The following is an 11,578-nucleotide window of genomic DNA, read 5'->3' as shown; positions in this document are numbered from 1 at the left end:
CATCAATGTTGGCTTGACCTTGTCCAAATTGAAATTGAATTTGAAATAAATGCAACACATTGATATTAATCGCTGTGTTAACTGTGATTTCCCAACTGCAACTGAAGCATGAAATCCGTTTGGCAAAAAACTCGCCATAAATTGCATTATTTGTCGCCCTGTAATTCGCTCAATCAATTAGAGCTCACACAGCGATTTGATTTCGAGTATTCGTTCAAATAATTTTCGCTCTCAAGGTTCTATAATTTTTTCTAAAACTGTCACACAATTCGCGCTTCACACATTTTGCACATCGAGTATGGTTTTTTTTCTCCCGTTTTTTATTTTTTTGGAGTAGTATCTCCCGCGATTGCTGCCGACACACTGAAATCGTGGAACTCTCGGTCTATGGCTCAAATAGCCCCTCAAATCAAATACGATCGATGTGTTCGGCAGCTGTGACGATCGTGTTTGTTTCGGATATTCGGAATAACAAACTCAGCCTCTGACGATCGACTGTTGATCGACACATAAATGATTTGGCCACCTTGAGGATGGCATGGATGAGTGGACCAAAGTGTTAAGTAATTGATTGAAGACCGAAGAGATGTGTAAGACTTATGTTACATTGAGTCTGATGGAAATCTAAAGAAAATTTCTGGTTACGAAAATGTATAAAATAAATAAATTAAAAGAAATATTTTTCCCTTCAAACATTTTTAAATATCAATATTCCAAATCTTACTTTAAGTTTAAGAATTTAAAACTGTAGGTAATCTATTTTGTATGCATAAATATTAAAAGAAAATATTTAGATTAGAAAATTAGATAGACGAAAATCTTAAGTTAGTAAAAACCTTAAGAAAGCGTTAATACAATAATCAAAATTCATTATTTATTGATGTATTGTATATGTAAATTCTCTTTGAGGTATTTCTATTAATCATAAATTAAATATTGTACTGAATACATATGTTTAAACAAACTAATTTTTATAGGGAACTTATTCGCTTTAAGAGAATTAAGGCTAACCCACAACTTTTTAAAAATACTATTATAACTATACTATGAAAGGAGATGTAAACTAGATTAAAGAAATTTACACTTTCTGTCAATAAGCTGTCTTCGATGTGTCTTTACGACTCTATCAAAAAAACTTTTAATTCCATCGCAATTATTGATTATAAGTAAAGAGCGAATAATTGCACCCCTAAAGGTTCAATTGCTTTAAAATGTTTCGACAAAAAGTAGCGTGTCTCTCTTATTTCTTTGCTTTCTGTGGAATATCCAGATTCTATTTCTGTGTGAAATCGGGAAAATTTATAAAATCGCGTTTGCTATGTTGGTATACTTGGCTTTTATGTCTATTCCTATTAGCTTCTTTGCCACTTCAGTTGTTTATATTTTGGTATCGAACATCAATCGTCGTGACTGAATCGAAACTCACATATTGTTGTGTCAGAATATATCCGGTAACAGTGTCGTTATTGATTGCAAGCTCATTGTACTGTGTGCATCGTTGGCAATATAGGATATTAAAGTTGGTTGAGAACCTCTTGGATTTGGAGACAATTGAATTTGAACCATACTTTTATCAGCCAAATGCCCAACATCAATCTCAACGAAAACTGATCATCTTCAGAATATTTATCGTTTTGCTACCAATTCTAATTACCATAATATGGATGTTAAGTGGAGATTTAGTTACCATAATATTCGTAATCCAATTATTCTCAAGAAATTTGATAAATTCATTGGCATTTCTACTCTTTGCCATGGTATGGCAGATTTGTAAAGTCGCCTTGAGGACGGAAATAAGTCTGGAATATTTACTTCATCATCCCAGGCCAATGCCAATGCAATTGCAGAAAATTCAATATATTCAAAGGATTTTTTATCGACTCATCTATATGATTAACGAAATATGTACAATTTTCAAATATCCACTTATATGTAATCTTATTTACATTGTTAATCATACTTGCTTTACCACATATATGACTGTGCGAGTTATTCTTGGAGAACCATTAATAGATAATTCATTAAGGAGCTATATATTCATTGGCTTATTGAATATCGTCGAGTTTTTGGAGTTGTGGAGCCTGGCAACGGTTTCCCATACGACAAACAAAGTCATAGAGAATGTCTTAAGTATTCTACGCTATCCTAATTTAAATGATAATTCTGTAGATCGTATTGTGAGTATAAGAAAGAAATCTTTAAACTGTCAACTAAACTTTATTTAAATTTCAGAATGATTGGTTTGGACTGCAATTAAGAACACAAAATATGAATATATCCATATTCGGCGTGTTTACCATCAATTTAAAGTTGGTCTTTTCAATGATAACCAACGTTATTCTACTCGTAATATACATGCTGCAAAGCGATTACAATTTCATAGATAAAGTGTAAATGTTTCATTGAAAATATTATTTACAACAATAAATAAAATAAAAAGTTTTAATCATGTAAAAGTCATAGCAATGTATTTAGATGTAGACTAGATAACATAATTGACATTTTTTGTCAGCAAACTTTTACCTTATCAAACAATTTTTAAGTCCATCGCAATTATTGATTATAAGTAATGAGCGAATAATTGTACCCCTAAAAGGTTTAGTTGCTTTAAAATGTTTCGACAAAAAGTAGCGTGTCTCTCTTATTTCTTTGCTTTTTGTGGAATATCCAGATTCTATTTCAATGTGAAATCGGGAAAATTTATAAATTCGCGCTTGCTATATTGGTATACTTGGCTTTTATGCCTATTCCTATTAGCTGCAGTGCCATTTCATTTGTTTGGTTTTTGGTGTCAAACTCCAATTGTCGTAACTGAATCGAAACTCACATATTTTTGTGCCAGGACATATCCTGTAGCAATGACGTCATTGGTTGCAAGCTCATTATACTGTGTGCATCGTTGGCAATATAAGATATTAAGGTTGGTTGAGAACCTCTTGGATTTGGAAAGAATTGAATTTGAACCATACTTTTATCAGCCAAATGCCCAACATCAATCTCAACGAAAACTGATCATCTTCAGAATATTTATCGTTTTCCTACCAATTCTAATTACCATATCATGGATGATAAGTGGAGATTTAGTTACCATATTATTCGTAGTCCAATTAATCGGACGAAGTTTAATAAATTCATTGGCACTTTTACTCTTTGCCATCATATGGCAAATTTTTCAAGTTGCCTTGAGGATGGAAATTAGCCTCGAATATTTACTTCATCATCCCAGGCCAATGCCAATGCAATTGCAGAAAATTCAACATATTCAAAGGATTTTTTATCGACTCATCTATATGATTAACGAAATATGTACAATTTTTAAATATCCACTTATGTGCAATCTCATTTACATTGCTAATCATACTTGCTTTACCATATATATGACTGTGCGAGTTATTCTCGGAGAACCATTAATAAATAATCCATTAAGAAGCTATATATTCATTGGCTTATTGAATACCGTCGAGTTGTTGGAGTTATGGAGCCTGGCAACGGTTTCCCATACGACAAACAAAGTCATAGAGAATGTCTTAAGTATTCTACGCTATCCTACTTTAAATGATGATTCTGTAGATCGTATTGTGAGTATAAGAAACCAATCTTTAATTTGCCAACTAAACCTTATCTAAATTTCAGAATGATTGGTTTGGATTGCAATTATGTACACAAAATATGAATATATCCATATTCGGCGTGTTTACCATCAATTTAAAGTTCGTCTTTTCAATGATAACCAACGTAATATTGCTTGTAATATACATGCTACAAAACGATTACAATTTTATAGATAAAGTGTAAATATTTCATTGAAAATATTACATAAAATAAAAAGTTTTAATCATGTAAAAGTCATAGTCAATGTAGATGTAAACTAGATAATGTAATTGACATTTTTTGTCAGCAAACTTTTTGCCTTATCAAACAATTTTTAAGTCCATCACAATTATTGATTATAAACACCTCCTTCAACAAGTAATTAATTGCTTCCCTTAAGGTTCAGTTGTTTTAAAATGTCGTGGCGAAAACTAGCGTTTCTCTCTTATTTGTTTGCCTTTACTGGAATAACAGGATTCTATTTCAATGTGAAATCGGGCAAATTTATAAAGTCGCGTTGGCTCTGCTGGTACAGCAGGATTATAGGCTTAATTCTTTTGGTTGCTGCGCCATTTCAGTTGTACAGATTGTGGGCGAAACCTCCAGTGATTATGTCTGACTCGAAACTAACGTTTTGTTGTGTAAGAACGTATCCGGCAGCAAAGGCTTTAATGATTGTGAGTTCTTTATACTCTGTGCATCGCTGGAAGAAGAGGATACTAAAGCTCTTTGAGAACCTCTTGGATATGGAGGCAATTGAATTCGAGCCATACTTTTACGAGGCCAATGCAGAGCATCGATCCCGACTTCAACTACTCGGTTTCAGGATAATTCTCTTCCTGCCAACCATTCTAATTTCAATAAGATGGTCGTTCTTCGAGGAAACAACTTTCATGAGCTTCATAATCACATGTATCGGAAGAAATTTAGTAAATTCATTGACATTTCTACTCTTTGCTATCATATGGCAGATTTGTCAAGTCGCCTTAAGGATGACAATCAGCCTAGAGTACTTACTTCATCATCCAAGGCCAGAGCCAATACAATTACAAAAGATTCAACATATTCAAAGGATTTTCTATCGGTTCATCTATATGGTTAACGAATTATGCACAATTTTCAAATATCAAATTATTTGTTATAGTATGTACATTGCAAATCACACTTGCTTTAACTTATATTTGTATATTCGATTCATGGGTGGAGAACCATTAGTGGATCATCCATTACATAGCTATATTTTGGTTGGCTTATTGAATCTCATCGAGCTGTTGGATTTATGGATTCTTGCGACGGTTTCTTACACTGCAAGTAAAGTCATAGGAAATGCTTTAAATATTCTACGATATCCTACCATAAATGTGGAATCTCTGGGTCGCAGCGTAAGTATAAGAAAGTACTTTTGCTTAAATTGTGAACCATAGTTTATATAAATTTCAGATCGATTGGTTTGGACTTCAATTGTGTACACGAAACATGAATATTTGCATATTCGGCGTGTTCACCATCAATTTAAAGTTCGTCTTTTCAATGATAACCAGCATAATGCTACTTGTAATATATATGCTGCAAAGCGATTTTCATTTCTTAGAAAAAGTGTAAATGTCTCACTTAAAATAATATTTACAACAACCAATAAAATGAAAATTAAAATTCATGAGTATTATGAATTGAGATCAGGACTAGATAAAGTCAATTCCTGTCAGCCAGCTGTCTTTATCAATAAACTTTGAAATCCATTGCAATTATTGATTATGTGCACCTTCTGAATTATTGCACCGCTTAAGAATTCAGTTCTTTTAAAATGTCGTGGCGAAAACTAGCGTGTCTGTCTTATTTGTTTGCCTTTACTGGAGTAACAGGATTCTATTTCAATGTGAAATCGGGCAAATTTATAAAGTCGCGTCGGCTCTGCTGGTACAGCAGGATAATAGGCCTAATCCTTTTAGTCGCATTACCGTTTCAGCTGTACAGATTGTGGACAAATCCTCCACCGATTGCATCTGAATCGAAGCTAACATATTGTTGTGTTAGGATGTATCCGGTAGTAAAGGCATTATTGATTGTGAGCTCTATAAACTGTGTCCATCGCTGGCAGCATAGAATATTAAAGCTACTGGAGAACCTCTTGGATATGGATACAATTGAATTCGAACCATACTTTTACAAGCCAAATTCGGAGCATCGATCTCAACTTCAACTATTCGTTTTTAGGATATTTCTCGTCCTGACGCCAACTCCTGTTTTAATAGTGTGGTCCTTCGTTTGGGAGAGAACTTCCATTTACTTCGGAATCACATGTATCGGAAAAATATATGCAAATACATTGGGTTTGCTTCAATTTGCTTTTATATGGCACATCTGTCAAGTCGCCTTCAGAATGAAAATCAGCCTAGAGTATCTACTTGATTATCCTCGACCCATGCCAATGCAATTGCAGAAGATTCGACAAATTCAAAATATTTTCTATCGGCTCATCTATATGATTAACGAATTATGCACGATTTTCAAGTATCAACTTATCTGTTATGGTTTTTACATTGTAAACCATACTTGCTTTACCGTATATTTGTTTATTCGATTTATTTTTGGAGAACCATTAATGGAACATCCATTAAGAGGCTATATATTCATTGCCATACTGAACTTTATCGAATTATTGGAAATATACTGCTTGGCGAAGGTTTGCTACATTATAAGTCAACTCATAAAGAGTCTTTTGAATATTCTACGATATCCATATATAAATGTGGATTCTGTGGAACGTAATGTAAATATAAGAAAATCTTCTTGTTCATACTTTTAACTATACTTTTTTATATTTCAGAATGATTGGTTTGGACTGCAGTTATGTCGACAAAATATGAATATCTGCATATTTGGTGTATTCAGCATTAATTTGAAACTGGTCTTTACAATGATGACCAACGTAATATTATTTGTAATATATATGATTCAAAGTGATTACAATTTCATAGATAAAGTGTAAATGTCTCATTTAATGTAAAGTTTACAAAAACGAATAAATATTTTTCAAATAGTTCGTAACAATTTAAATTTGCCGCAACGATTATTCGGAATCGGAACTGATTCGGTTCCTCGGCGTGAGCGCGTAATATATCGACCTAAAGCGATATATCGATAACTTGACTTATCGCATTTATGCAAATTCCGCGATGCAGTACTCGCCAACATTGTTGTGCAGCCCTAGATCACCATATTGCCCGCGACGTATACCATTCGATAAGTGAATATAGCGAGCACCCCCTCAAATGCAGCTCTGCACGTATTGAAGCCCTGGAAAACCACGCCAGTCATTTTTGTTTTGATAAGGATAAAAAAGAGCGTGGCCTGAGAAAATTTGCACAAATAACACAAAAAGCGCCACTAACAATTGCAAAAACGTTGCAAAGTGTGTGGAATGTTGTGCGGCGAAAAGTGTACACAATATTGAGCGCCAGAGCGCCTACGTGGAACGCAACGTGTGGCCGCTGGCAAAGCAAAAGCAGCAGCCGCGGCCGAAAGCAGCAGCAGCAAAGCAGAGCAGACATCTAAAATAACAAACCGACGGGGTGCTCGTGCAAATGGCTGAAACTTTTCGAACACTACAATTGTATAACGTTACCTTCGTGAGCCGACAATAAATGAATGCAAAAGCCACTGTGTGCACTGCATAAATTCATAATATCTCGAATACCTCCAAAAAGGGCGCAACTCAAATATCAATAGAAAAAAAAACTAAGAAAAAGAAAAAAACGAAACGAAAAAAATAGCACTCGGCCAGCGACAATGCATTTGAACCATGCGACGGCCGCAACAGCTGCGATGGCCAACTATCAGCACTATGCGCCCGCCCAGCTAGCCACGCACGGCGTGGGCGGTGGCGGAGGTGGTGGTGCAGGTGGTGGCAGCGGCGGAGGTGGTGCAGGTGGCAGTGGCCTCAACCCCAACAGCCTGCAACAACCGACGACCATAGCAAGTCTGCAGCAGAGTCCGTTTGCGCTGCATCAACTGACCGCTGTCCAGGCCATACAACATCCCACCCATCAGGCGATGCTGCATCCACAGCATCCGCTGGTGCACCTGCTCGACATCTCCACAACGACCACCAATAGCGGGGGCAATCATACGCCCATATCGCCGATGAAACAAGAGGTGCAGAGTGTGGTCAGTGAGGATGAGTCGGTGGTGGATGATCCGCGCAAGAAAAAACAATGCCACGTGTGCAAGAACAAGTTCCGGCAATTGACCACGTTACGCAACCACATGAAAATCCACACCGATGAGCGTCCCTACAAGTGCAAACACTGTGACAAGGCGTTCCGGCAAATCTCGACGCTAACGAATCATGTGAAGATCCATACCGGCGAGAAACCGTTCACGTGCAACATATGCGCCAAGGACTTTCGACAGCAGAGCACGCTCATCAATCACATCAAAACGCATAAGGGTAAGTGTAGCTCGGTCCGCGATTAAACATTCAACGCCCAAAAACACACACACATACACAGAAAGAAAAGCGTAGCATTTGTAGCATTTTGTATTTGGGCAACAACAAACTCTAACTCCATGTTTGCTTGTTTTACACTCCATGCCACTCCACGCTCCACTCCAAACATCTCAGCGGCTGAGTCAAGCACGCCAACATCGCTACTCAACTATCAGCCGCCGTCGTCGTCGGGCAAGCACAGCCGCAAATCGCAGAATCAGATGCACAACGCCTATCAGCAGCAGCATCAACAGCAGCGTGTACAAATCTCAAAGACTCTTTACACCGGCACCTATAGCTCACCACAGGCGGATGAGCTGGTGAAACCGTATCAGTGCAGTGTGTGCAAACGGCGCTTCCCACAGTTGAGTACGCTGCATAATCACGAGCGGACGCACATCGATCCCAAGCCGTATAAATGCGAGACATGCGACAAGTCCTTTAGCCAACTGGCAACGTTGGCCAATCACAAAAAGATCCATACGGGCGATAAGCCATACACGTGTTCCTATTGCCACATGCAGTTCCGGCAGCAGAGCACGCTCACCAATCACATGAAGACGCACACACATCTCGCCAGCCAGCCAGCTACAGTCACAGCCACAGGTGAGCCGCTTGTGTGTTCGCCCTACAACTGAGCCGCTTTCTGTTATCACTGTGTGCATTGATCATTAACGCACTTCCCTAACGAAGCTTTTATTTAAACTTTTGTACGCATGCCAACCAACCGACTTGAATCAACCAACAACCAATTGTACTACTATCTCCATCAACATCAACAACAACAACATCAACCACCTCCAACTATAAATACGACAACCACCAACCGACCGACCAACAGCGGATCACTCAGCGATGCCAGCGCCCCTTGTACCCGGCACACAGCAATTGACGAGCGGTCTGCTGCCCAATAACCTGCACAGCACAACACCCAACATCCTACAGCTGGACCATCATCCGCTGCTGCATTTCCTCGATGGCAACACAACGGTTAGCTCTGTGGTTGCCAGCAATGTGGCGGCAGCGGCGGCAGCGAATAACACCAAAATCGAACACTATCAGACGGCGCATAGCGGACGCATGAGTGTGGGCAACATCAATATGCTGAAGGGTGAAAATCCAGATCGGCCATTCGGCTGTAGTGTCTGCAGTCGATTCTTTTCGCAGCAGAGCACACTGGTGAATCACATCAAGACGCATACGGGTGAGAAGCCATACAAATGCAAGATCTGTGAGGTGAATTTCCGGCAAGTGGCCACGCTCAACAATCACATGAAGATCCACACCGGAGAGAAGCCCTACAACTGTTCCTACTGTCCCAAGCAGTTCAGGCAGAAGAGCACGTTACAAAACCATTTGAGGGTCCACACGTGTTAACGTGTCGTCACGGAGGGTCGTCAAAATGTGGGTTGTTAACTTCCAACTGTCCAGAGAGCGTGAGCCGTAGCCCGCCCTGTCTGCCTGCCTGCCTGCCTATATATCGCCAGTCAACCAGCCATTCGAGGAATAGTGCAATATGCATTAAGCACATAAAGTTTATATACACACACAGATATATATATATATGTAGAGAGAAGAAAGAGATCAGAATACCCCGATATATATATAGAAATATATATGTAATACATATTATGTACAGCCTGCCTGTATCGCGCCAAGTCATACAGCCAACTCGAGGAATAGTGCAATATGCAGATACAGATATAACAAAATACGAAATACAGTTATAGATCCAAGATTCAAATCCAAATTCAGATTCAGTTCGAAGCATCATACATATATAGACCGCATACAATACATATAATATATATATATATATATATTTGAATATATACTCAAAAGTGTTATTTACCTGCTGTGCAGAGCGCAATTGTATGTAAACTATTGTAGAGAGCTGATCCACATGCATGTCCAACTGTAAATTAAGTCTAGCCGTACTCGTATAAATCGTGCATACATATTTGTACAATGCATATATATATACAAAACTGTGTATACCACACACACATACACAAAAGATACAGGGTGTTTAAAACCTATACCTAAACTAAAACTAAACTCTATTCTAATCCTATGGTCGCTTTCCACACTTCTCACATTCGCAATGTGCGCGCATAGTGGAAAGTGACTAAAATACTTTTTAGCTTCTTAACTGTTGTCGTCCTTCTTCTTCCCTTGGATCCCAAATCCCACCTCTCTCTGTCCCCGCCCCACCCTACACCCGTTTAGTTGCAGGCCCGAGACTTTGATTCTCAGCTTCTCGTCGTGTTAAATGTTAAGCCGAACTTATATAAAAACAAAAGAAAACAAAACAAAAAGAAAAAATGATGAAAAACCGAAATCTAGTTATTGCTACTATACTATTGTAATCCCCTCCTGCGTGCGCTCAGACCGTCGTCACGCCATCCCACTAAGTGTAAGGCGTAATCGAAAGGAAAAACAAAACAAAAAAAAAGAAAAAGGAAAACCCAGAAAAAACTATTTAAATAAGTGTACTCTTAGCGCATATTTAGCAGCATCTTTTACTCACATGACTACCGGACAGTTACAGATGATCACCAGCTGGATCATCCGATCGAGGGAGAGTCAACAATCGCAATCGCAAATAGCGTTAATAAATCCCCGAACCGGATTGCTTATAGAACAAACAAAAAAACAAAACGTAGAAAACGGAGAGACAAAACAAAAAAAAGAAGTCCCTATATTAAGTGAAACAATTGTAAAACAGCTAAAAAATTATGAAAACGTGAATGACCGTAAATGTTGTAGAAAATATATAGTATATATAAAAAATATATATATAAACTATTTGTAAATGTAAGCGAACAGCAACAATAATAAAACGAATAAATGCAAAAAAAAAAAAAAACATTTGTGAGCTGTTTATATAATTTAATTGAAATGTTTCCGAATACTCGTAGATAGAGAAAAACTACCCCTAATTACCCGCAGAGCGAATGATTCAATTAACATCATACATGCCCTGCGAAGTTGGGATTATAATAACTCACCCTTCAACGCTTTCATAATTTGATAGATGATTGGAACACTCGTTGATGAAATGAAAGAGGGAGTGTGTTTAATTTTTATTTCAAAGTCAAATAATTTACGAGTTTTACAGATTGTACAATTTGGTGTTTCGCTTCTGTTTTTATTTTTAATATTTTTCGTGTTTGACTAAAACTGTTATTATAATAAGCACTTTAACATTAAATCTCTAAATGTGTAATGAGTGTGTGTTGGGTCTCAACGAGCAGAAAAGCCTCTCTTAACATTTAAACAATGAACATAAAAAACAAACAAACAAAAAAAAAAATAGTACAGCAGGAATTGGTTACAATTTAATGGAATTTTGACGAATTGGTTTTTGTGTTTACTTGCAGTGCAATTAAGATATATATCAATAATATTATAATATACTGTGTGTGTATGCATTATAAAACGCCTAAGCTTAAACGACGTACCTGAATGGGAGGAGGCGGGTGGTCGGTCATCTGC

The 11,578-nt window shown here is 37.5% G+C and overlaps 1 protein-coding gene across 3 annotated transcripts; it reads left to right on the top strand.

The window, feature by feature from the left end:
• The first annotated feature begins 6,848 nt into the window (after positions 1 to 6,848).
• Positions 6,849 to 10,832, top strand: LOC117576621 (adult enhancer factor 1). Of its 3 annotated transcripts, none has more exons than XM_034261538.2 (3): positions 6,854 to 8,041; positions 8,216 to 8,686; positions 8,922 to 10,832. In XM_034261538.2, exons 1-3 carry the CDS (start codon positions 7,381 to 7,383, stop codon positions 9,455 to 9,457), a joined length of 1,668 nt encoding a protein of 555 aa, XP_034117429.1. In that variant the 5' UTR covers positions 6,854 to 7,380; the 3' UTR covers positions 9,458 to 10,832. The 3 variants fall into 3 exon arrangements, with proteins under 3 accessions (XP_034117430.1, XP_034117429.1, XP_034117431.1); XM_034261540.2 differs by having other exon boundaries at positions 8,774 to 8,933; XM_034261539.2 differs by lacking the exon at positions 8,216 to 8,686 and having other exon boundaries at positions 6,849 to 8,041.
• Positions 10,833 to 11,578: the final 746 nt, after the last annotated feature.

Source organism: Drosophila albomicans, chromosome 2R (genome assembly GCF_009650485.2).
Source record: "Drosophila albomicans strain 15112-1751.03 chromosome 2R, ASM965048v2, whole genome shotgun sequence".
NCBI lineage: Eukaryota > Metazoa > Arthropoda > Insecta > Diptera > Drosophilidae > Drosophila > Drosophila albomicans.
The sequence above is the reverse complement of the archived record's forward strand: the minus strand, read 5'-3'. Positions and strand labels throughout refer to the sequence as shown.